The sequence below is a fragment of the Pongo pygmaeus genome, chromosome 10 (assembly GCF_028885625.2).
Source record: "Pongo pygmaeus isolate AG05252 chromosome 10, NHGRI_mPonPyg2-v2.0_pri, whole genome shotgun sequence".
In the NCBI taxonomy this organism is placed as follows: Eukaryota; Metazoa; Chordata; class Mammalia; order Primates; family Hominidae; genus Pongo; species Pongo pygmaeus.
Genome location: NC_072383.2, coordinates 75,054,865 through 75,082,180, shown reverse-complemented (window position 1 = coordinate 75,082,180; position 27,316 = coordinate 75,054,865). Strand labels below are relative to the sequence as shown.

Below are 27,316 nucleotides of genomic sequence, written 5' to 3'. Positions count from 1 at the left end.
CTCCTTTTCTGTCCAGCTTGGATACTGAGCCAAATGCCCTGGGCTGCTGGTAGCCTGTAAGACCCGGGAAACCATGAGCTGCAACACTCTAGCTATTTTTTGTTTCCAGCTGAAATTACAGTCACCCTGTGGGTGAAATGGCTAGATAAAATCAGGATTGGGAAGAAGAAAGCTGCATCCAGGGTGAATACTTCCTATTTCCGGATGATAATTCAAACTCCTTTGCTTGATCTTAACACTGAGGTCAAGTGGGTTTCCCACCTGTAAATCAGTTTCTTGAATAGAAAATACTTTGTGGTCATTATCCTGCCTGTTTCATGTGCTACCACCCCTTCTGAGTATTTCCTATACTTTGTACATATTTAAGTGTTTCTCCCAAAGCCACTTAAGATTCAGGCGAGGCCCATCCAACCCCTTCTCACTGGGTGGCTAGAATGCTACAATTTCAGGTGAGGAGCTGCCTGTCTTTAGTACATTTGTACTGTTGACCTTGAGCATCCTGCGTGCCCAGGAGTGCAGCCTGACAGGAAGCTCTGGGGAATCTTTGTCATTTTCACAGACCAGCTGCCTGGTGGAGCTGGCGCCACAGTCTCCTGCTAGGAGAAACTCAGGGCATGCTTTTGACGTGCCATGTCAGAATTACATTTACTAAGCCTTTAATTACAGCGTGTTCCCTCCCTTGGTGTTTTTGCAATCACAGTGCTCCCTGTGTGTCGCCAGGTGCCTCTTGTAAGAGGTGTGAAGTTGTGGAAATGGAAGGACACACTGACCTTCCCTTAGCCTTCAGATACTGCAGGTACATAAATCCTGGGTGATTTTATGACAGAGCCACTGGTCTCCTCATCCCAACCTGCTGCTTTCCACCCGAGGTTTATATGGCAGCCGAGAAAAGTTACCTGTCACATAAACTAAACTGTCATGGTGTCACAGGCAGCATGACCGTAATCATGTTTTATATCTTCAAGCAAAGGTACGACGCCTCTATGACATAGCCAATGTTCTGACCAGCTTGGCTCTGATAAAGAAAGTGCATGTAACAGAAGAGCGAGGCCGTAAACCAGCCTTCAAGTGGATCGGGCCTGTGGACTTCAGCTCAAGTGGTAAGGTGGCGTGGTTTTGCTAGCAGGCTGTTTTATTTAGAATTCTCAGTTCCTTTTCCAAGTCTCACATCTACTACACAGTGAGACTGATCTTTTCCCATGTCACATACAAAATAGACTAGTGACTCCACTCTTGGAACAGTTAATATTAGCCTACAAATTGTGCGTGCTGGTTTGCCCACACACGGTAGGAAAGGAAATACTGAGTGTTTATAATGTGGGAGTTTCTGTAACTACTAATTTGCAGCTCTTTAGCTGTTTAAATTTTGATCTGAAGCTTTTTCCTGAAAGTTTGGGACCGAGAAGTAAAAATGACACCTCTTTTGAACTCCAGTTGTTGCTACATTAGCAGAATAAAACGTGGTTTCTCTTTGAAATTCTACATAATGTAAAAATTATGAGTAAAATTATGAGTAAAAATCACATCAATTACCATCACAAAACTAATATGTGGTTAAGATTGCATCTGAATATAGTATGGATGTAGTGGACTTTTTTTATTTAAAAGGTTATAAATATCATAATTTTACAAAACTGGAGTCAAAGAGGATATTATCTTCTACTTATTTCATGGGTAATATATGAGCAATCAGGGACTAGATCCAACTGCACCAGCTATTTTACATACAGCTGTACTGCCTGGGAAAAAGCCATTAAAGTCATTTTTAAATTACCCTTCCAATTTTGGTGTTAGTGGTATAAATGTGAGCCACTTAACCCAGGCTTATAAATATATAGAGCTCTCCACCTCACTTGTAGCACATTATTCACTTAGGATCTAGATGAAACGACTTAAAATCAAGTATAACAAATTCAACCCAGTACGTACACACTGAGAGTGGACTGTGTGCCAATGACTATATTAAGGGCCCTGAGAGATTGAAGATGTGGGTGACACAGTCCCTACCTGCGTGAAGCATACAACTTTGCCATTTTCTCCTTTCTGCCTCTGGTTTCTCCCGTTCTTTTCACCTGTGAAGCCCTCTTCTTTTTAACATGAAAATATTCTCAACCTTCAAGATCTGGCTCAAATGTCAACTCCTCTATGAAGTTTTCCTGATAGCCCAGAGCAGAGTGTCTCATCTGAACAACTGCAATTGAGTATTGTGCTGTTTGTGCTGGGTGAGGTAGATATGGTGGTGTCGTCCCTGCCCTACACATTTGAGACCAGACATTATCTTTATTCATCCTTGATTACCCCGTAGTATCCAGAACAGTGCCTTATTCACTTTAGTTGGTTAATGAGCTTCTATAATTAGGCATATAGTTAGCATACATTTGAAAGTTAGGAGAGCAATTATGCCCTAGGCGGGGTGGTACTGGCTCTGTAGGCATTCAGAGAGGATACAGATTAAGTTCTGATAGGCTGTTAGGTTTTGGAGGGATGAAGAGAACATGGGATAGAAAATAATGAGATACAATGTGATCAGTGGGGACTGCATTTTTGGAAGGCCTCAAAAATTGAGGCAAGAAATTTGGACTAGATGTGATAGACAGAATTAACCAAGAGTCTTCGGACAATGATTAAAGGAGAGGAAGGACTCAAAGGTGGTCGTTCCATTGAAGAAAATAAGATAGGTGGGCTGGGCACAGTGGCTCACACCTGTAATCCCAGCACTTTGGGAGGCCAAGGCAGGCAGATCACCTGAGGTCAGGAGTTCGAGACCAGCCTGACCAATATGATGAAACCCCGTCTCTACTAAAAATACAAAAATTAGCCAGGCATGGTGGCATGCACCTGTAATCCCAGCTGCTCAGGAGACTGAGACAGGAGAATCGCTTGAACGCGGGAGGCAGAGGTTGCAGTGAGCCGAGATCACGCCATTGCACTCCAGCCTGGGCAACAAGAGTGAAATTCCATCAAAAAAAAAGAAAGTAAGATAGCTGGAAGATGAGTGGCTGTTGAGAAGTCGAGGAGTTCGTGTATTTGCACGGAGGGACAGAACTGGGAGAACTCTCTGATTTGACATGAGAGAAAGACTTCGGAGGCAAGTCAGGAACATTAAATTGAACGTATTTTCTCTGCCCTCCAGAAACCTGATCTTTCTGTATTCCTTAGTTTCATTACTGATAACATCAAGTTTCCTTTGATTCCTTGAGCCACTCTCCTTCACCCCTTGGCTGGCAAGTTTTCACAAATTTCATAAATGTCTTTCTCCTCTTCTTTCCTACCAGCACGGTACAGTGTATTACCAATAGTGTTTTCTTTTTAACAGCTTTATCGAGGTATCATTGATATGCAATAAATGGCAGGAAGTTAAAGTTACAATTCGATAAGTTTTTCATATGTATGTACCTGTGAAATCATCAAGAAAATGAACATATCCATTACCTTCAAAAGCCTCCTCCTGCCCCCTTTGTAATTCCTCCCTCCTGGTCCCCACTCCCATCCCCAGGCAACCACTGACCTGCTTTCTGTCATTCTGGGTTTGTTTGTATTTTCTATAATTTTTTGGTAAGTGAATCATGTATGGTTGATCTTCATTATTCACAGATTTCATATTTGCAAATCTGTCTACTTACTAAAATGTACTTGTAACTCCAAAGTCAATACTCAGGGTGTTTCCACAGTCAGCTGTGGTCATGCACAGCTTAGTGAAGAATTTGGGTCTCCCAATGCACTTGTTCCCAGATGAATCAGGCAGTACTCTGCCTTCTTGTTCCAGCTCTCGTACCATAAGCCAGCATTCTGTTTGCAGTCTTTTTAGTGCCACTATTTCACATTTTTGTGCTTTTTGGCTTCCAAATATTGCTGTCTAGTGTTTCTTAGCACAAGAAAGCTGCATTGTGCCTTATGGAGAATACACATGTGTTAGATAAGCTTTGATCAGGCATGACTTATAGTACTGCTGGCCAAGTTCAATGTTAATAAATCAACAACAAATATTAAACAAGGTTTCTTTAAAAAGAAACACACATAAACAAGGTCATATATTGATCGGCTTATGAAAATATTGTAACCAGAAGTTCACAGGAACCTAACCCTTTATGTCCCCTAGAAGCAGTGGGTCAGTATTTGCTAATTCAGTGTTCGCAGTGAGTTTATAGAACATAACTACTGTGAATAATGAGAATCAACTATAACCTGTACTCTTTTGGTCAGACTCCTTTCACTCAGCATAATTATTTTGAGATTTATACATATTATAGCATGTTTCAGTAATTCATTTTTATTACTGAAGAGGCTATTATAAATAAAGCTCCTGTGATTATTTATGTACATATCATTGTATGGGCATATGTTTTCATTTCTCTTGGGTAAATACCTAGGAGTGGAAAGGCTGCATCATATGGTAGGTGGATGTTTGAAATTTTTGAGAAACTTCCAAACTGTTTTCCAAAGCAGTTATAACATTTTACATTCCTACCAACAGTATATGACAGTTCTAGTTCAACCATATCTTGCCAAAACTTGATATGGTCAGACTTTTTAATTTTAGCCATCCTAGTAGGTGTGTAGTGGTATCTTATTTTGGTTTTAATTTGCATTTCTCTAGTGATTAATGATCTGTTTCGCCATCTGTTTATCTTCCTTGGTGAAGTGTGTGCTCAATTCTTTTGCCCATTTGTTGCTATTGGGTTGTTTGCTTTCTTATTACTGAATTGTGAGAGTTGTATATACATTCTGCATACAAGTATTTTTTATCAGATACATGATTTCCAAATATTTCCTCTCCATCTGTGGCTTTGTCTTTTCATTTTCTTAACAGTGTTTTTGAAAATCAGAAGATCTTAATCTTCAGGAAGTCCACTAATGTATTAATTTTTATTAATTTTTTCTTTAGTGGGTCATGCTTTCAGTTTTTATCTAAGAAATCTTTGCCTAACACAAGATCACACATGTGGTGTGAGGTATGGATCAATGGGGTGCTTTTCTGAGGGGATGGGAGGTTGCATATGGATATCCAGTTGTACCAGCACCATTTGTTGAAAGTATTATCCTTTCTCTACTAAATCTCCTTTGTGCTTTTATTAAAAATAAATTGACCACATATATGTATGGTAATGTTTCTGGACTCTCCAAACTGCTACATTGATCTGTTTGTCTATTTGGTGTCATGCTAATACTAGCCTCTTAAAACAAGTTGTGAAGTAGTTACTCCTCTTCAGTTTTCTGGAAGAGTTTGTGTAGAATTGTTACTATTTTTTCCTTAAATGTTTGGAAGAATTTATCAGTGAAGAATTGATAAATAAAGAATTTTTCAGTGAAGCCATTTGAGTCTGGTTTTTATCTGTAGTTAAAAACTTTCTATGTGAGAAGATTTTTAACTACAGATTACAATTTTTTAATAGCTATAGAGCTATTCAGATTATCTCTTTATAGCTCCTTTAACTTTGAGTTCAATTTGTTCTTATTCTAGTTTCTCAAGGTGGAAGCTGAAATCATTAATTTGAGACCTTTATTCTCTTCCAATAAGCATTTAGTACTATAAATTTTCCTCTCAGTACTGCTTTAGCTGTATCTAACAAATGTCGATATGTGTGTTTTCATTGTCTTCCAATTCAAAATACTTTCTATTTTCCCTTTTGATGTCTTCTTTGGCCCACAAATTATTTAGACATGTAACATATAGTTTCTAAATATTCTGGGATTTTCCAGATACCTTTCTCTTATGGATTTTTAATTTCATTTAATGTAACCAGAGAATATACTTTGTATAACTTGAATCTTTTAAATTTATTGAGACTTGTTTTATGGTACAGATACAGTCCATCTTGGTAAATATACACAAATATACAGAGTATATATTCCGTTGTTTGGTGGAATGTTCTATAAATGTCCAGTTCTTTTATATTCTTACTGATTTTATGTTTACTTGTTCTAGCAATTATTGATATATGGATATTGAAATCTTTGATTATAGTTGCAGATTTGTCTGTTTCTTTTTGCAGTTCTTTAAAGTTTTGTGGAATGGATTTTGAAGCTCTATGATGAACTCTGTCTGCATAAATATTTAGGATCACTGTCTTCTTGATGAACTGACTCTTTTATCATTATAAAATGACCCTCTTTATTCCTGGAGATAATTCTTTGCTCTGAAATCTACTTTGTCTCATAGTGATATAGTCACTTCAGCTTTCTTTTTATTAGTTAGCATAATATATATTGTTTATCCTTTTATTTAAATAATTTCTGTCTCTTTAATGTGAGTGTCTGGTGGGCAGTATATAGTTGAATTTTTTTAAATCTAATCTGACAATTTATGCTTTTCAATTGGGTTATTTAATGACCATTTATACTTAATGTGATTCTTGATCTACTTGGATTTTAATCTGTCATCTTGCTATTTGTGTTCTATTTGTCCCATTTGCTTATTGTTTCTTTTTCCTCTTTTTCTTTTTTTTGGATTTATTAAGTATTTTTTATGCTTCCATTTTATCTCCTTTGTTGGTTTCTTGGCTATAATTCTTTGTTGTGTTATGTTAATAGTTCCTTTAGGGTTTATAGTATACAGTTTTAATTTGTCCCAGTCTACTTTCAAGTGATAGTATGCTACATGTATTGTACAAGAATCTTACAATAACTTGCTTTTATTTCTCCCTGCCTGGCCTTTGTGCCATTGTTGTCAAACATTTTACTGCTATATATGTTACAAACCCCATAGTGTGTTACTGGGGGTTTTTTGTTTGGTTTTTTTGGTAGAGACAGGGTTTCACTACGTTGCCCAGGCTGGTCTCGAACTCCTGAGCTCAAGTGATCCACCCGCCTCAGCCTCCCAAAGTGTTAGGATTAGGGGTGTGAACTACTATGCCTGGCCCACAGTTAATTACCTTTTAAAGAAACTTTAATAAGAAAATTTTCTAACCCCAACCCATGTTGTTACCATTTCCAGTGCTTGTCATTTTTTTGTAAATGTAAGTTTCCATCTAATATTTTTTTCTGCCTGATTAACTTTAACATTTCTTTTAGTGCAAGCCTGCCAATGATGAATTCTTCTAGCTGTTGTATGTCTGAGAATGTCTTTATTGTGCCCTTGCTTTTAAAAAACATTTTTGCTGGGTAAAGAATTCTAGGTTGGGCCGGGCACGGTGGCTCACGCCTGTAATCCCAGCACTTTGGGAGGCCGAGGCAGGTGGATCATGAGGTCAGGAGATTGAGACCATCCTGGCTAACACGGTGAAACCCCGTCTCCACTAAAAATACAAAAAATTAGCCAATTAGCCAGGCGTGGTGGCAGGTGCCTGTAGTCCCAGTTACTCAGGAGGCTGAGGCAGGAGAATGGCATGAACCCGGGAGGCGCAGCTTGCAGTGAGCCGAGATCGTACCACTGCACTCCAGCCTGGGCAACAGAGCAAGACTCTGTCTCAAAAAAAAAAAAAGAGAATTCTAGGTTGACGCCAGGTGGTATTGCCCACACCTGTAGTCCCAACTACTCGGGAGGAAGATGGCGGGAGGATTGTTTGAGCCCAGAAGTTCGAGTCCAGCCTAGACAATACAGTAAGACCCCTGTCTCAAATAAAAGAATTTTGCTTTGAAGATTTTTTTCCTTTTGTTCCTTTTTTTAAATTTATTTTATTTTTTTTAGAGACAAGGTCTTACTCTGTCACCCAAACTGGAGTGCAGTGGCGCGATGGCATGATCATGGCTCACTGCAACCTCAAACTCCCGGGCTCAGGCAATCATCCCACCTCAGCCTCCCAAAGTGCTGGGATTACAGGTGTGAGCCCACACACTCAGCCCTTTAGTTCTTTAAAGAAGTTGCTGCACTGTTTTCTAGCCTGCATAGTTTCTGGCAAGGAATCAACCATCATCCTATTCTTTATATGTAACATGTCATTTTTCCCTGGTTGCTTTTAAGTTTCTCTCTATGATTGGTTTTTTTTTTTTTTTCTTTTATTATTATTATTATTATTATTATTATTATACTTTAGGTTTTATGGTACATGTGCGCAATGTGCAGGTAAGTTACATATGTATACATGTGCCATGCTGGTGCGCTGCACCCATCTATGATTGGTTTTAAGCGATTTGATGATGTATGACTTGGTGTCCTTTTCTTCATGTTTCTTGTACTTGGGTTTGTTGCATTTCTTGGATCTTTGGGTTTAAAGTTTTCATCAAATTTGGCAAATTTTCGGCCATTACTTAATCAAGTATTTTTCCTGTCCCCTCCTATTTTTACAGATTCCACTTATGCTTGCTTTTGGTTACCTAAAGTTGTCCCACAGTTTGCTGTGTTAATTTCTGTCTTTTCTCTTGTTTCATTTTTGTACAGTTTCTATTGCTGTGTCTTTAAGTTCTCTATTCTTTATTTCTGCAATTTCTAATCTGCCATTAAATGTATACACTGTATTTTTCATCCCCCCACTGTATTTTTTTTATCTCTAGAAGTTTGATTTGAGCCTTTATATTTTTGATGTCTCTAAGACTTAACATATCCAGTCTTTCCTCTAGTGTCTTGAATTTATGGTATGCAATACTAGTATATGTTTTAGTGTGCTGGTCTACTTCTCTATCATCTGCGTCACTTCTGGGTCCATTTCAATTGATTTTTCTCCTCATTGTGGGTAATATTTTCAGTTGTATACCAGACACTGAGAATTATACATTATTAGGTGATAGACATTTCTGTATTCCTAAAAATATTCTTGAGCTTTGTTCTGGGGTGTGGTGAAGTTACATGGAAACAGTGATCCTTTTGGGTCTTGCTTTTAAGTTTGGCTCAGCAAGAGTCTATCAGCTTTTAGTCTTTAGTACATTTTCCCCATTACTGGGGCAACACCCTTTTTAGTACTCTAACAAATGCCTCCTGAATTAGGAGGTTTTTCTACTGTAGCCATTGGCAACAGGCACTTTTCCCAGTCCTATATGAGCTGCATTGTACCCTCTAGTGCTTTTGAATGGTTCTTTCCCTGGCCTTGGGTATCTTTCTCACATGCATCTGTACTCCACTGAAGGTTCAGTTTGGACCTTTGCAAATCCCCAGCATTCTCTTTCTGTATAGCTCCCCTCTCCAGCATTCTGCCCTGCAAACCCTAGCTGCCTTGACTTTCCAGGACTCCCAGCTCTACCCTCAACTTAGGGAGACCTACAGTCTCTGTCTAGGTCCCCCTCCCTACATCCCAACCTAGAAACATTCTCCAGGCAGTAAGCAAAAATCATTATAGAGCTCAGCCTATTTGATTCCTGTCTGACAGAGATCACTGTCCTTCATGTCCTGATGTCCAAATGTGTTGAGAGCCACAGTTTTATGCATTATGTCCAATATTTTGTTTCAAGAAGGAGGCAGATATGGCCCCTATTACTGACTTGACCTATTTTCTTTTTGATTTCGTAATTTCTGATTTTTCTAATTGGGCTTTTGTTATAAGAAAAAGAAAACCGTAAAGGTGACTTTTTGTTGTTGTTTTTCATTTTAAAGTTGCATTAATGTGAAAGTGCATGTTTTAGAAAATGTAAGTCCAGCTGGGCCTTTCAGTTTATTAAATCAATCCTCTAACTAAAATGTGCATGCTTTGAGCTTAGAAAAAAATTAGCACAAATGAATACGGTAGAGATGACCGTCTGTACAACAAGGATAGCTGCCTCAGTCTATATAGAAAGTTGTGTCTTAACCCCACATACATTCCGTTAAACACAAACTGTGTCTCCAGAGCCTAACCTTTTATTATCTCACTGTTCTGCAGCATTTCAACCATGAGGTTTCTGCTGACCTTATTCCTTTGGTCATGTAGTAACTGAGCCTCCTACTGCATAAGAAAGAAATAATAAAGCATCACAGAAAATAGAGATTCTCCTATTCATTGCTGTAGGTCTGTGGCATAGGAAGCTGGTCTCAATTAATCTTGAAAGTGAATCTCAAAATATGCATGTTGGGCTGAGCATGGTCAGGCTTTCCTTTGATACTCTGCTCAAATAGAGCATCTAAAATGTGAGGCGCATTCTAATTCGGGTTGAAGAACATCTTGCTCTACTTCTGTTGCAATTCAGATAATTTTAGAATATATATGGATTCAATCTCATTTTGTAGTCATCCACTAACTTAAAAAAAAGGTACATTGAAAGAAATTGGGGTTTGAGACAAGGCTCGTAAAATTCCTTTGATTGTCTTAGTTTTTGATTTATAGGGTGGTAGCTCCATTACAATTATAGGTTCAAAGCCATCTCTTAAATAGACGAAAATTATCCTGAATTACAGCTGTATAACAACACTACCAATTCTCTCATTTATGTAGATGAAGAACTGGTGGATGTTTCTGCATCTGTCTTACCAGAATTGAAAAGAGAAACATATGGCCAGATTCAAGTCTGTGCAAAACAGAAGCTGGCTCGCCATGGTTCTTTTAACACAGTTCAGGCTTCTGAGAGGATCCAGAGGAAGGTGAACTCAGAACCGAGCAGCCCATACAGAGAAGAACAAGGTATATGCCCTTGCATAATCTATGGAGTCCATCAGTTGCCATGTAGCTGTAGCCCATGCCAGTGCAGCACCCATGTGCTGGCGTTTTAAAACAAACTGACTCTCTCAGCCCTGCCTGTTTTTTCCAGTGGTCTACTTTTTACTTAGCTGAAGTGAAACAATTATTGGAAGCAAAGGAGGTGCTGATATCACAGTCTGTGAACATGACCTCTTGCCTAAAATTGATCCTAGTCACCTTGTAGACCAATTGGTTTGGCATAGTTGGCCCTATTTGATGTATCTCAGAAATTCATTAGACTTAAAGCAATGCTTGTTTTGAATACTTCTTTTTTTTCTTTTGAGAGAAAGTTCACTCTGTCACCCAGGCTGGAGTACAGTCGCATGATCACGGCTCACTGCAGCCTTGACCTCTCAGACTCAAACAGTCCTCCCATCTCAGCCTCCCAAGTAGCTGGGACCACAGGCATGTGGTAATTTTTTATTTACACCATGCCTGGCTAATTTTTTGTGTTTTGTAGAGACGGAGTCTTCCTGTGTTGCCCAGGCTTATTTTGAATTCTTAACGAGACCTGAATTCATGAACAGCTAGCTTCTGAAAATTTCTCTTTGAATCAAAACCATAACAGATTTGAGTAATCTTTGAGCTGAGAATAATGAATTCTCAGCTATATAATTCTCAGTATATAGTTGGTGTGTATAAGTCTCTTGCTATATTTGTTAAGCCTTAGTCTTCCTTTTCAGGATCAGGTGGCTTCTCTTTAGAAATTGGAAGCCTGGCAGCTGTCTATAGACAGAAAATAGAAGACAATTCACAGTAAGTAGTCTATAAAAGCTCAGAGTGTATTCTTTTCTATCTCCTAGTGTTAACTTTGACTAAATTGCAGTGCCACCCATCAAAAGAAAAAATTTAGGTCAGCCATTTATTTGTTAGGAATTGGTAAGTTTTCCCTTTGTGCCCTACACTGTGCAGGAAGTAGCATCAGGGACACAAAAGTATGAAAAATGTATCCTGTAAGCTATGAGGGCTTATAGGAACAAGATAAAAAGACCAACACGGAAAAGAGACAATTCATAATTAACATGACCCTGAGAAATGATGCATCAGAGTTCCATGAATCACTTCATCATTATCATAGTTGGTTTTGCCACTAACTACCAGGTACCGTTCCAGGAGCCTTAGTGTATATTGACTCATCTGATCATAAGAGCAATCCTTTGAGGTTTTACAGAGAGGTATTACCCTCATTTTACAGAGAGGAAACTGAAGTGCAAAAAGGTTATGTAACTTGCCCAGTCACATTGCTAATAGGTGACAAAGCTGGGATTCATACCCAGGCTGTCTGACTTAAATTGGGGGCCCAATTTTGAAGGAAATCATGTGTCACCAGAGAAAGCAGAAGAAACGCTAAACAGAGTAATTAGAAAAGTGTTTAACGACAGATATGGGAAGAAGCAGATTACAAGGCAGGGCCAGGGAGTAGAAGACACCAAAGCCTGGCTCGTTTTGCTGTCATGGTTTGTCCAAACAGGACAGGAAAAGGAAAAATCATTCAGCAAAAGAGATTAGGTTAGGTGTTGGAGGCAAGTAGGTCAAGTTGGCAAAAAGCTTTGAAAGCCAGAGAAGAGTTGGATTCATCAGGGAAACCATAAAGAGCTATTGGAGGTTCACTGATGAAGATCATCCTGGCTACTTTTCGCAGGTGGGATTAGGAGTAGAGAAAGGCAGGCCACAGAACAGAGCATTTGTAGTGGTTCTGGTCTGCTGTGGGGCAGAGCTGAGCTGTGCTCACCGGAAGTGGAAAGAAAGGGAAACCAGTGTGAGACAGTGAGTTGTCAGGGCTCGCTAAAGGAGACAGGCATCAGAAAGAATGTCTGCATGTCAGGTGATGGTGATGTCGTTGGTGGAGATGGAGAAGTTGAAGGTGGGTGGCTGGGTGGAGGGATGGTGGGTAATATAACCAGGGTGGGCATGTTCAGTTTCACAGAGCTGAGCAATACCCATTACTCAACCAGAGGCAGCTGATTGGAGAGATGACTCATCTCTGCGGCCCAGGGTACTCCATTTTATTCTCAGCAGCACAGTGGGCAGTGAGATGGTAGGCAAAACAGGTCTTCCATGATTCCATCAGAAAGACAGAAAGAAATCCTGGTCCTCTGTTTACTGTTTTTTTTTTGTTGTATGTTTTTGTTTTGTTTTGTTTTGTTTTGTTTTCTGCTTTTTGCTTTTTCTTTTTAGAGACAGAGTCTCACTCTGTTGCCCAGGCTGGGGTGCAGTGGCATGATCTCAGCTCACTGCAACCTCTGCCTCCTGGGTTCAAGCAATTCTTGTGCCTCAGCCTCCAGAGTAGCTGGGATTACAGGCATGTGCCACCATGCCCAGCTAATTTTTGTATTTTTAGTAGAGACGGGGTTTCGCCATGTTAGCCACGCTGGTCTTGAACTCCTGACTTCAGGTTATCCACCTGCCTTAGCCTCCCAAAGTGCTGGGATTACAGACGTGAGCCACCACGCCTGGCCCTCTGTTCCTACTATTTCTTAAAGGATCGTTCTTCTCTATTCCTAAAAATATACTAAGAACATAAACATGGTTTTAAATATTTGGAAATTTTTCCAAACAAAAGGCCCAAACATTGTTTATATCTTATTTATTTCATTTTCTTATTTTAGAGACAGGGTCGCCCAGGCTGGAGTGCAGTGGCGTGATCGTAGCTCACTGCAGCCTCAAACTCCTGGGCTCGAGCAATCCTCCTAGGCCCCCCACAGGAGGCATGAGCCACCCTGCTGGCCTATAAACTTGTACATTTATGGGACTTAATTTTCATTGTATGCTGCCTAAAATTTTGTTAATAACATCAAGCAGAATGGGACAAGAATTATTTATCTTCTAAAATAATAATTTAGAAGATAAGTTTGTTTCCTCACTGCCCACTTCATTTCTTTCATACTGGACTTGTGAAATGAGACAAATGAGATTAATCTTTTTTTAAATCAAAGTCCAGTCTCTGTTACTCTCCCAGCATCTCTCACAGTCACTGAGAACATGGATTTTGCCATCAAACAGATGTGGGCATGGGGCCCAGCTTCTCACTTCAGAGCTGGCTCACCCGAGGCAGGGTGATCAACCTCTGCGCTTCAGTCTTCCTCGCTAGTAAACTGGGGAAATGAGAGTAGCTATTATTATAATAATTGCATAAAATTGTTATACTATTAATGCTAATTATAATAGTATGTACATGCCTGGCAAGGGTGTAAGTGCTTGGTAATTGATAACTATCAGATGTGGAAGAGATGAAGGAGGAATGAATGTTCACTCTCACCTGAGATTCCAATGGCTCTTCCCACATCTGCTCTCCCACCCCATCCTAACCATTTATCCAGGCCATACCTGGGCATCTGCCTCTGGGATGAGCTAACACGTGCTCCGCGAGTGCGTTTTCGTATCTGCCTCAGGAGTATTATCTCATTCCTGATTTGGCATGGCTGTCTTTGGGAAAGTAAAGGGTCAGGAGTTGGTAGAATGTGCTAACTTCGTTACGTTTCTTTTTTATTATAGGGGAAAAGCCTTTGCCAGTAAGAGAGTGGTGCCTCCATCAAGCAGCTTGGACCCTGTTGCTCCTTTCCCTGTCCTCTCTGTTGACCCAGAATATTGTGTTAATCCTTTAGCCCACCCAGTATTTTCTGTTGCTCAGACGGACCTGCAGGCATTCTCCATGCAGAACGGTCTGAATGGACAAGTGGACGTCTCACTTGCTTCTGCAGCCTCTGCTGTGGAGAGCCTGAAGCCAGCACTCCTTGCTGGCCAGCCTCTAGTGTACGTGCCCTCTGCCTCACTGTTCATGCTGTATGGAAGTCTGCAGGAGGGACCAGGGTCAGGGTCAGAGAGGGATGACAGAAGCTCAGAAGCCCCAGCCACAGTAGAGCTGTCATCTGCACCCTCAGCTCAGAAGCGCCTCTGTGAGGAGAGGAAACCTCAGGAGGAGGATGAGCCAGCCACTAAAAGGCAAAGCAGGGAATATGAAGACGGCCCGCTGTCACTCGTCATGCCCAAGGTAAGGGAGTGTAGGTGGATGTGTCTGGTGACATCCTGTTAGCCCTGAGCTTCTTCCTAATGAAGATACACTGATATTAATAAGCAGTGGAGTCTGGAATATGGGGCTGTTTCATGTCACTTGCATAATTAATTAAGCACTGGAGTGGCTCTGCCAAAAATCTTGCCTTAAAATAGTGCATTAGAAAGGTGATTTTTATAAAACTCACACTTTCTATGAAATGCTAAAAAGTATAAAGAAGAAAAGTTACCCAGAATCCCACCACATAGAGGCATCACTGTTAACATATTTATATATTTCCATCCAGTCTTTTTTACATCCTTTTTTTAAAACAAATTAGGATCACTGAAATAAACATCTTAATCCAGGATGCAGCTGAGTTCCAGAGGGAGGAATGTGGGTGCTGTCTAGCTATCAGATCTTATGCTTGGTCACTTCTCTTCACTGTTCAGTGATCCTGTTTCCCTAGCTTCAAAATGAAAAGAACAAAAATATGAGCTGTCCACCTCTCCTGCTTAGTGGCCATTCAGAGGTTAATGAGATATGACCAGTAAATCCAGAAAGCAGGAGCACTGTCATTACAGTGGTTTGCAGTGGGTAGGCTGGGCACACTTTGTGGAAATCATTACAATAATTAAGAACCTTTCTCTATTTTTTTTCTCTTGCCAGAATGAATTTTTCTCATTTTGTAGATAGTCTGGGGTTGCACATCAGAAGTGAAAGACTGACTGGCATATGTCTTAGGTAACCAAGACATCTTGGGCCAGCCCACAGTTCTTATGAGACCCCAAAAGACTAGTATCAACACCCTTTATGTGTGTTACTAGCTCAGAAATATATTTCACAGTCTAACCACCATGGCCAGTTTTCCATTGCTAAAATCTCTTGTCATTTCTATACTTCGGAATCACAATACTATCGATGCACAGGACATGACCTTTTCAGACCATTCCTACAAATACAATGGAAACCTCTGACATACACAAATCAGTGTGGCACGCAGCTATATGCTACCCTTATGTGTTAGCAATATTAAGAAAGTTGTTATTAAGATTTACTAATCCCATCCGGGCACGGTGGCTCACACCTGTAATCCCAGCACTTTGGAGGCCGAGGCGGGCGGATCACGAGGTCAGGAGATCAAGACCATCCTGGCTAAAACAGTGAAAGCCCGTCTCGACTAAAAATACAAAAAAAAAAAAAATTAGCTGGGTGTGGTGGCGGACGCCTCTAGTCCCAGCTGCTTGGGAGGCTGAGGCAGGAGAATGGTGTGAACCCAGGAGGCAGAGCTTGCAGTGGGCCGAGATCGCGCCACTGCACTCCAGCCTGGGTGACAGAGCGAGACTCCATCTCAAAAAAAAGAAAAAAAAAAGATTTACTAATCCCAGTACTTTGGGAGGCTGAGACAGGTGGATCACCTGAGGTCAGGAGTTCGAGACCAGCCTAGCCAACATGGTGAAACCCCATCTCTACTAAAAATACAAAAATTAGCCAGGCATGGGGGATGCCCCTGTAATCCCAGCTACTCGGGAGGCTGAGGCAGAAGAATCACTTGAACCTGGGAGGCGGAGTTTGCAGTGAGCTGGGATCATGCCACTGCACTCCAGCTTGGGCAACAGAGTGAGACTCCGTCTCAAAAAAAAAAAAGAGAGAGATTTACTACTGGAATTTTAACTTACTTTCTTGCTTCCTGGTTTGGTTGTGTTTAGAAACCCTCAGATTCCACAGACCTTGCCTCTCCCAAGACTGTGGGTAACAGGACATCTGTACCCCTCAAAGACATTCATGTGAATGGCCAACTCCCTGCTGCAGAAGAGATTTCAGGAAAGGCAACAGCAAACTGTTTTGTTTCTTCTCAGTGGGGAAATCCTTCAAGAAATACAGATGTTGAAAAGCCTTCAAAAGAAAATGAAAGCACCAAAGAGCCTTCTTTGCTACAGTATCTTTGTGTGCAGTCTCCTGCAGGTAAGGGATGTCATCATGTCTTAGAGTCCCTTGTGGCAGTCAGATCAAGAATTGGATTTTTAAATTTTTGTCTGTGTCACCTGACCAAAGTGGCTTATTGATGTGCCTGAGTCATTTTACTCTTAGCCCCTTTGTTTTCTCCATCTATAAATGAAGGGAGAAGCTGCTTCTACTTTCACCAACTTCAGGAGTAATGGGAAAATAATTGAGGCAGGTGATTTAAAAAAATACATTAAACATTATTTGGTGAAAAAGCACAGTAATTCAGCTGAATCTAGCATTGGTTTAGTATAATAGTGTGAACTTGTTGGCCATTGCATGCAGCTAGTGTTTTGAGGTCTTGAACATCTAGAGGTACTGAGTATATAGCATTGTGGCCAAGTGCCAGGTCTGGAGTAAGAGGGCTTGACATTTAAAACCACTTATTATCTTCATCCTCATTGGTTAAACAGCAGTAATAATAGCACCTGCTTCATATGGGCGATGTGAAAATTAAATTAAATTTAATAAGATAATACATCTAAAGCACTTAGAATAATAGCACCTGGCACTTAGTAAGACTCAATAAATGCTGTTACTATTTTGTATTAAAGCCGAAATACAGATGCCAGATTTTAAAAATATGTACTTTGTACATAAAGCTGCTCTTGATGCAAAGATATCTAAATTGATTTTCCTCAATTCCCTGTTGGCTTAAGCCTAACCTGCTAGAACAGGTTAGGTTAGTATTTATGATTATTCACTTATCTAGAAAAAATTCTTTATTTCTTTAGTAAGTATCTTTTAGTGCTTTCTCTAAGCACTGAGTATTGCGGATACACAAATGAACAAAAATAAGATTCAGCCCCTGCTGAATGAAAATTACAGCCCAGCACAGGGGTTTTTAACTTTTTCTGTGCCATGGACCTTTTGGCAGTCTGGTGAAGGCCATGGATTCCTCCTCAGAATGTTACGGATGCACAGAATTAAATACATGGGATTACAAAGGAAGCCAATTATATTGAATGCAACTAGAAAAATCATTTTTAAAATTACTGATAGTAATAAAAAGACCTGGCAGCAAGCCCAATAGTGTCAAAATTTCTAAGTTGTGATGAGCTTAACAGTATATTAAGAAATCTGTAATAGGTTTAATGTAATATGCACATATCTGTACTATTTCCTAATGACAAAGTCAAGGTACTGTTAAAATTGTTGATTTGTTGCCTATGATAATTGAGGGAAATAAAAATTTTCAGTTAGGAACTTATAAAGATATTTTGGCCAGGCACAGTGGCTCATGCCTGTAATCTCAGCACTTTGGGAGGCTGAGGTGGGAAGATCACTTGAGCCCAGGAGTTTGACACCAGCCGGGCAACATAGGAAGACCCTGTCTCTACAAAAAATAAAAAAAAATTAGCTGGGTGTGGTGGCATGCTTGTGGTCCCAGCCACTCTGCAGGCTGAAATGGGACGACTGCTTGAGCCCAGGAGGGTGAGGCTACAGTAAGCCATGATCACACCACTGCACTCCAGCCTGGGTAACAGAGCAAGACTGGGTGTCAAAACAAAACAACAACAAAAAAAGTAAATAAATAAAAATAAAGATGTAATCTTTCCCATCCAAGCTTTTTGCCTTCTCAGTTTGGATTCAGTGGAACTCATGTTAAAAACTTCACAGGCACCAACTAAATGATCACACAGATAAATGTGGGATTACAATCTCGGCCACAGCTGTGAAGGAGCAGGGTGTGGGCTGTTTGGCCTGGTCAGCTGGGGGAAGGTCTCATCATTCATTGATTTATTGTGGACTCCCGTTTGAAAGGGCCATGACAAATGTGAGCTTGAATGATACCCTCATGATGACATATATTGATTTTCGCCTGTTCTGCTTTTCTTTCAGGATTAAATGGTTTCAATGTACTTTTATCTGGCAGTCAAACCCCCCCTACTGTGGGCCCATCCTCAGGTCAGCTGCCGTCTTTCAGCGTCCCTTGCATGGTCTTACCATCTCCATCTCTGGGCCCTTTTCCTGTTCTCTATTCTCCTGCAGTGCCAGGCCCGGTTTCTTCTACTCTTGGTGCTCTCCCAAACACAGGACCTGTGAATTTCAGCTTGCCTGGCCTTGGATCAATAGCCCAGCTTCTCGTCGGCCCCACAGCTGTGGTTAATCCAAAGTCGTCCACACTCCCTTCTGCAGACCCTCAGCTTCAGGGTCAGCCCTCACTAAACCTGAGTCCAGTGATGTCAAGGTCACACAGTGTCGTCCAACCTGAGTCCCCAGTTTACGTGGGACATCCAGTCTCAGCAGTAAAATTACATCAGGTGAGGCCTGAAGTTTCCTGAAGACACTGTCACTCTGGGAAGGGGTATGCTTGTGTTTAGCTTTCATTTTAGCCACATGACTGCCGGACAGAGGCACTAGGTCAGGCTCCACCTGGCTTCCGTTGTAGACCTAGAGTTATCTGCTCCTTTTATAAAGCACTGAGACATGAGGTGAGAGATCCTGTGCTTTAAAGACAAAAATGTATGTTTTTAGTTGTCATTCTGTTTCTTAGAGGGACCTGTTTTAGGCATAGTTCAGGGGGATTTTTAAGGAATGCTGAAGATTTTTATTATTTTGATGATCTTCAAGCTTTTATTTCACTAGGTCAATAAAAGAAGCTACCCTAAATTTTAATTATACAGCTATAAAAACAATCAAAGGAAACAGAAGTCTTGATAGTAACTCTGAGATTCTTAGCCTGTCAGTCATTTCTTAAGATGTGATGTTTAGAGACTGTGTGTGTATAATGTCTGTATGTATATACATCTATAATACATAGATGTATATACATCTATACATACGCAGAAAACAAAAATATACATAAAGATATATTACCAATATAAGTTAATGAGTCTATGTTTGTCCCCCAACCTCCATTTGTAGTTCAAGTATTTGTTGAATTCCTATTACACATTAGGTTGTTCACAGGGATTACTCTCCCAGACAAAGAATTATGTTTAGCCAAAAATATTTTAAACAAGTTATTCAGAGGCTCAAAAGTTTGCGAGACATTGAAATGAACATGTTAGGTTTGAAACAAGATGATTATAGCATAACATAGAATTGTCTATCACCATGTGCCAGGCACCGATCTAGGCAGTGAAGATAGAGCAGTGAACCAGTGAACAGGATAATGGTCCCTGCCATTTTATGGCACATTAAGGGAATAAATATTTAACATTTAACATTAGGGGATAAATATTAGCAAGTAAAGAGAAAGAGCCAACACACAAACCATGTTAGCCTCACATGCTCTAAAGTGCTTTACAATTATCTTATTTAATTCCTACAAGCTTTTGAAGTCAGTACTTTTACCATCGCCGTTGGATGGAGGAAGAAACTGAGGGACAGGTTGCTTAAGTAACTTGTCCACAGTGGCAGAGCCCCGTCCCTGGCTCCAGATACCAAAGATACCTCTTTGGTAGACTGCCTTTCTGCACCCAAAACAACAAATATGAATTTAATTTTCAGTTGTGGTAAGCAGGGGAGACAAACCGGGTAAGTGTGATAGGAAAGCAAAAAGAAGGAACACCTGCCTTGGGATCCTAACACACAGGTCAAGAGAGGGCTGCCCTTCTACTCAGAGATCAGAAACAATATGACTTCACTTCTGTTTTTACTTTTTTTTTTTTTCAGTCACCAGTTCCAGTGACCCCCAAGAGCATCCAACGCACACATCGTGAGACGTTTTTCAAGACACCCGGCAGCCTTGGAGACCCTGTCCTGAAGAGAAGAGAAAGGAACCAGTCACGAAACACCAGCTCGGCCCAGAGGAGACTAGAAATCCCCAGCGGCGGCGCTGACTAACCTGCCGCTTTGCCGATGGGGGTGGGATCAAACGCCCTGAGAGTCCCGGATGTCCGAGGCGGGATGCAAACCATCCTGCCCTGAGCACGGGTCCTTCCTCTCTCTTTCATCCACACTTCTGTTAACTTCCCACCACCATCAATCATCTGATTTCCTGAAAGTAATCAATTGTGCATTTAATACCAGTTAGAGTTCCGACTCTGCATGGTGTCACAGTGAAAGCGCCGACTGACTTACGGTTTTGATTCAAGAATCTTCTTATTGCTGGAAGTAGATCTGAATAGGCTACCGGAGCCTTGTGGTTTTTCTAAAGGGGGGCGCTGTCTAGCACTTAACTAGGGTAAGCATTCTTAACATGTATTTCCACTTGCCCTGAATAAATCTGTGGTGAGAGAAGCTTCCTTTCTGCAGTTAAAAAAAGCTACTGCTTCCTTAGGCTTCATCAGGAAGCCACCTTCAGTTGTGAATCCTATGGTATTATTTATTTTGTTCCTGAAATGGGATTTAGTGCAAAAAGTTTACAACTACAGTCTTTAACACATTTTTTTCAGGGTATGACGACTTGAATGTTTATACTTTTATTCTATAATTTGCCCTGCACTTATTTTACAACCTAGTAATAATGTGGATAAATGTATCTACATGACACATGTCAAGACCAAAATAACTGTGAATGACACACCTTGCTGTAAATGAACTGTGCTAACCCTGACTGTGGGCATGAGAACAAAGATGAACTCTAGAACTCTAGCAGCCTAACTGCTGCTTCTCAAATAACTGTGTGAACAGTGAGATATTACTGTTTGTTTCTAAAAATCCTACTGTGCCCAGTTTCCTTCACTACATGCCCTGCGTTTTTTATTTAAATGTTTAGCTGTAGCGCCATCAGATATGGATGCCTTCTAACAATTGCTGTTTGTAAAATAAATCAGGATGGTAGAAAGTGATTATACGGAAAATTGGAACCTGGATGAGACCTTTTCGTTGAATTCTGAAGAGTAATGATGTGAAAATTGATACAGGGCAAGAGATGATTCTTTTGTTTTTCTTCTACTTCATGTCCGGAAGAGTAAGAGGGAAAATGGACATATGTTTCATATCCAAGGGTATTCAAACTGTAGTTAGATGGTACCTCTGAAAAATAAGAATGGTGAGCGCACGGGTTGGTTGTTCTAGCATGAATACAATTCTGGAAACTGTTATGCAATTTCCCTTTTTTAACCCACATTACTTTAGGGGTGCATTATGTCACCAAACTATACTAGTTCTTTGTATTCCTAGACTTGCTGATATTTACCTCTCTCTTGTCTCTTCAGAGTAAATGGTTCCCTTCTTTCCTTCCTGCTTTCCTTCATTCTCTCTTCCTTCCCTCCTTCCTACTTCTTTTCTTCCTTCCTCTTCCTCTCTTAAAACTTCTATCTTAGATGTAGAATCCTGGTGTAGGGTTTTATTTTATTTTTATTTTTTGACCCAATAAAATGTTATATGAAAGAATAAAAATATTAATTTAAGAGACTCTGGGAGTCTGAATAAAGTAGCTTTATATTAACTACAGGATAATATTAGCCTTATTACCCCCCACAAGATTTTTTAAAACTTGAGGTAGGTAGCTACATTAAATAAATTTGCTACTTATATAAAAATTTTTATCAACACTAAACTTTTAAAGTTTACAAGATTTTTTTTTCCTTTGTTACAGTCTTCTATAGAGTTAGGTTAAAAATGTGGTTCTAACCATCAACAATTGCATGGTAATAATGACCCTGAACTAAAACTGATGGGTTCCCTATCAAAACAAATAAAAATATACCTTTTTCAGGTTTCAATCTGTGCAGGGTATATGCATTTTAATTCTACCATGCTTAAGAACTTCCACAAAATATTTCATGGAGAGGTCTGCATTTAGACGGAAACAGAAATTGCTTTTCCCCTCACTGTTCCTGAATGCTCTATACTTGTTTTAACATTTTTGCTATCTTTGTTATTCTGATCATGATATGACCATCTTAACCTCAGAATTCATAATTCCTGAGGGGTGTTAAGAAGCAGTCCCATTGGTGAGGATATTATGACTTGGTGACCATACTTAGGAGTAGAAGACCAAGGACAATTGCTTCTGTATTCAATATCCACTTCTTAATGTGGCTTTATATGTAAAAATAATAATGCAGTGGTTGTTTCTGTCAGGAAAATGAATCTTACAGAACAACTGGTGGAATTGAAGCTGCTGCGCTAGACTTGGATATTTTGGGTAGTGAAGAAGCAATGGCAATCTTGAGTCTATTATTGTATAATTTAGTAAAAGAAAAAAATAATCGTTGGTGGTCCTACTAAGAGAATGCAGCTTTTTTGAGTTGTCACAGAGGCTGTGTGTGCCCTACACTGACCAGGGTTTGTAAAACCCTTTCATTCTGGTACAAGAGTCGGGGGTATAACTTTTATACTTGAATCTACCTACCAAGTTTACATTTCTCAATTCCTTTTTGTAAGGTGCTATTTCTGTATTTAAATAACTTTCTTTTAACGTAAAGCTGCTTTCTGCTTATCTTATTGCACTGCTAGTTGTAGTAGGTATTAATTTTATTGCTGCTTACTGCTTTTGTTTTCTTATTATTTAGCTCTGCTCTTTTTCCTAATGGCTATATTATCTATAGCTATTTACTTGTAACTGTACTACATGTAAACTGATTTTTTGTTCTGATTTTTTTTCTAATATTTTTAGGAAAATATTAAGCTTTATAAAATAGCAATAAAAAATAATTCATTTAAGAAGAGATGGTGGTTGTATTTTTTGGTAGGCTTTTTTTGCATACTGTTTTGAGTAAAACCATTAACAGCTACAACATAGCCAACCAGGCCCTCATAAACACAAGTCAGATCTTTTTGCTGAGACCACCCCGTGGTTGCTAAATCCTGAAACCTAGTGCATCAGAATTACATGGGAGCTTGTGGGGGTTGAGGTACTGTGTAACTGAGTTTCTGATTTCTACTAAGTCCCAATCTCTGTAGGTTTGGAGCTTCCAGATGATTCTGATGTTTATCCAATCTAGGAATCATAGGTAAATGCAGACCACCCCTCAACTTCTTTTGTAGCATCCATTAAGTCAAATGCTTCTCATTGTAGCTAATGCCCGCCTTTCACTGAAAGCCAATTTCTATTGTTAGCCCTCACTTTTAAATTGACCTGCAAGAAGACTTAATCTGATGTCCCCCTAGCTCTTTATATCTCCAGGGTGATCTATGTTGCACTGTTGTCGGACTCCCCTGCTAAATTCTGAGGTGACACTTGGAGATGTTTGAGTTGATTCACATGGAGAATTCTTCGAAGGCCTCATCTTGGGAGCATTTGCCTGAACTGTGATGCAAGCAATACATATACTTCCAGCTGCAACTCTCTCTCTGCTGCTGGTTCTCCTGCCGTCCATTCCACACAGATCCTTGGGCAGGATTTTGAATGGTCCTAGTCTTGCCCTGATGTGGTTAACTGAATCATGGGGGTGGTTTCCCTCATACTGTACTCGTGGTAGAGAATACGTTTCATAAAATCTGATGGTTTTATAAGAGGAAACCCCTTTCGCTTGGCTCTTATTCCCTCTCTGGCTGCTGCCATGTAAGATATGCCTTTCGCCTTCTGCCATGATTGTGAGGCCTCCCCAGCCACGTGGAACTGAGTCAATTAAACCTCTTTTTTCTTTGTAAATTACCCATTCTCAGGTTCATCTTTATCAGCAGCATGAGGATGGACTAATACAGGCCCTATCTCCCATCAGCCACATCCAGTGCTCTTTTCCTTGATTCTAGGAGAGAAAACCCAGCCAAACACCCAGACTTCTCCCTCCCTCCACTGCCAAAGCTGCTGGCCCGCTCATCTCCCTTAGGTCCCCCAGGTGAGTCAGACACCAGAGCATACCTCTCACTGCAGGAAAGAGGTGAGAGAGAAGCATCACCCTGAACACCTCCCCTTATTGGCTCGTAAGTGGCAGAAGTGAAGAATTACAGCATAACTTCAAAGAGATCCTCACTAAATCCATTTCTTTTTCCATCCCTTCAACCCTTTCACAGACTTGCAGGTGAACGCATTCAATACCTGATTCACTGGTTTTGCAAAATTTCCTCCATCAATTCTGCAGAGTCCAACACCTTTGGAATGCAGCATTTCCTGTGACTAGGTGCTGTAGCCAAGCTTGCCATTCAATCTCCTGTTACAATAGTTACAAGCTGCCATTGTCCAGGATTTGTAGTTATGGCACTCCATATGTCACACTTATCAGAGTAACTTTTGATAGCTATCAATTTGTTTTTAGTGTGAAAATCAGTTTAATTCGATGTCCTTTTCTACTTGAAAATGCTTCCGAAATTAATAAATCATACCCAAAGCTAAAATTATTTTCTTATTTTCATACTCTTACATCAAAATCCTTTTCTTGTTACTAACCCACTGATAGTCTTCAATTTGACTGTCTTTTCTATTAATATAGAAACATCCAGTCTTGCCCCAACTGTGCTCTGAAGAACTTAGTATTCTTAATATTAAGATATTAACTCGATATTCTTAATAGTAAGAATCAAAAGTGGATAATACTGGTAAAACAGTCATTTTTTTTCACTGTAAGATTAGAGACATAAGCTTATAAGAGGAAATATACATACAATGTGTTTTTAAACTGGTTTGATTATGAGACCATTTTTTCTTCGACTATCTTACAAGCAGCAGAAGATACTCCAAGCAAAGAATCCCATTAAAAAACCCTAAAATTACTTACTCTTCACTGAAAAGAAAAACAGTATTAGCTTCTTAAGGGCAGAGCCCCTAGGTGATTTATATCTGTATTCACCATACCCACCACAAAATGTGTACCCAATAAAAAACGGGGGGGAAGAATATGGGATGGATTAGTTAGCACAAACATTGTTTTTAAAAAACCTTAGAGGGCTCTTCCATTGCACGGTTCCATGTACATAGCTTGTTTGTTTTGCTTGTTTCTGTTGGTTTGTTTTACTTTAGAATGGCCTCCACAGCATCACCAATGTTCATAAAACAAAATTAATCATGATAATTCTGCATTTAAACTTTCTTTTTTGTTTTTTTTTTTTTTGAGCTGGAGTCTCGCTCTGTTGCCCGGGTGGGAGCACAATGGCACAATCTCAGCTCACTGCAACCACCACCTCCTGGGTTCAAGCAATTCTCCTGCCTCAGCCTCCTGAGTAGCTGGGACTACAGGTGTGCGCCACCACATCAGACTAATTTTTGTAATTTTTTTTTTTTTTTGAGATGGAGTCTCACTCTTTCGCCCAGGCTGGACTGCAGTGGTGCTATCTCGGCTCACTGCAATCTCTGCCTCCCAGGTTCACACCATTCTGCCTCAGCCTCCCGAGTAACTGGGACTACAGGCACCCGCCACTGCGCCCGGCTAATTTTTTGTATTTTTAGTAGAGACAAGGTTTCACCGTGTTAGCCAGGATGGTCTCGATCTCCTGACCTCGTGATCCGCCTTAGTAGAGACGGGGTTTCACCATGTTGGTCAGGCTGGTCTCAAACTCCTGACCTCATGATCTGCCTGCCTCGGCCTCCCAAAGTGCTGAGATTACAGGCATGAGCCCCTGTGCCTGGCCTCTGCATTTAAACTTTACTGGCATGCCATGCAGCGTTTTCCTCTTAGGCATGCCTTCCCAGTTCCTACAGAGTCTACCCTGGCTCTCAACTTGCCTGCCAGCTATGCAAGATATTGCCTATTGACCCTCAGCATTTATTTTCACTCCTTTTCTAAGTTTTTTTAATCACATGGGCAACAAGGCAGGCAACTACATTCCCACATTCCCTTGCTACAGATGATTTTGTTAGTAAAATAGACTCATGCAAGATCTGGTAGATAGAAAGGAAGCTGAGGCTGTTCTCCCTCTTACGGTAGAAGCAATTCATGCACAAATTGCAGCAGGATCAGTTTTTGCAGCAGCCATACTTTATTCTACTGTGTAGTCCAGGACTGTATCAGCTGTCACACTGGCAGTGGTTTTACACTGTTCCCAGCCATCGTGCAGCAGCAGCATTCCCCCCATCCTCTGAGTAACAGCCATGGTGGCATGATCCAAAAACTTCACAGCAACCCCTTAATTTCCACTTTCCCTCCCTTCCTACAATTGTGTAAGCACCTAATTCCCTGTATTAAAACCTTCCTGTTAGAAATACCTAGAGTGTTTTCTAATTTCTACACAGAACCCTGCAGTGCTATCTCCCACCTCTACTCCCTTCTTCTCCCCACTCCTCTGCCCATCCTGTCACTCTACTCTTGGTGGTCACATTCTTCATATTATTTTATTCATCCTTGCCTTAGTGCCAGCCATTCCCTTTTTCTAACATGCGCTGACACCCCCATTTCTCTTCCTGTCAGACTACCTCATATGCATCTTCCCAAACCCATTTCAAATGCCCATCCCTCAGGAAGAAGTTGTTTCCCTCACCCCATTGTGAGATCCTTCAAGGCAGGAATTAAGTTTTTCTCATCTAGGGCCCAGCATTGGGCTTAGTATAGGAACAAATAGTCAACCATACTGAAAAGGATACATAATAGTGCACCTTGACTTATTAGAGTAGCCGTAGTTTAATATGCAATGGCAACATGAAAATAGTGAGTACAATAAACAGAAGCTTCTCACCAAAATCAAACATTTTATGCATAGCTCTATTGCACCATAGTCATGCTAATTATTTATTTACTCAATAAACATTCATGGTTCCTATGCAAACAGAAGTAGCCTTGGTGGGAGGGCATTCTACCCTCTTTTTTTCTCTTTAATAATGGTAGAGAACTCTAGAAACAATGCCCAATGGAACTTTAAAAATTGTCTTATTTGTGCACCTATTTTACAAGGAGGAAATCGAAACAAGGAAATTAAGTAACTTGCCCTGCATTAAACAGTAATTTAACCACAAAGCTGAGACTAGAGCACAAAACTCCAAATATCCCAGTCCTGCACCCTCACCCCTATGCTATGCCACTTACCAAGATAA

The 27,316-nt window shown here is 40.3% G+C and overlaps 1 protein-coding gene across 4 annotated transcripts in view; it reads left to right on the top strand.

Moving 5' to 3' along the window:
* Positions 1-23,079, top strand: part of E2F7 (E2F transcription factor 7) — a 44,497-nt gene extending 21,418 nt beyond the window's left edge. For 3 of the 4 annotated variants that reach the window (XM_054443379.2, XM_063646512.1, XM_054443381.2), the window contains 7 exons: positions 966-1,100; positions 10,278-10,463; positions 11,204-11,276; positions 14,016-14,511; positions 16,221-16,476; positions 18,358-18,779; positions 20,137-23,079. In XM_054443379.2, coding sequence (XP_054299354.1) covers positions 966-1,100; positions 10,278-10,463; positions 11,204-11,276; positions 14,016-14,511; positions 16,221-16,476; positions 18,358-18,779; positions 20,137-20,307 — 1,739 coding nt within the window. In that variant the 3' untranslated portion in view covers positions 20,308-23,079. The remainder of the gene's footprint in view (positions 1-965; positions 1,101-10,277; positions 10,464-11,203; positions 11,277-14,015; positions 14,512-16,220; positions 16,477-18,357; positions 18,780-20,136) is intronic. The other variant, XM_063646511.1, reaches the window with a different exon arrangement.
* The last annotated feature ends 4,237 nt before the right edge of the window (positions 23,080-27,316 follow it).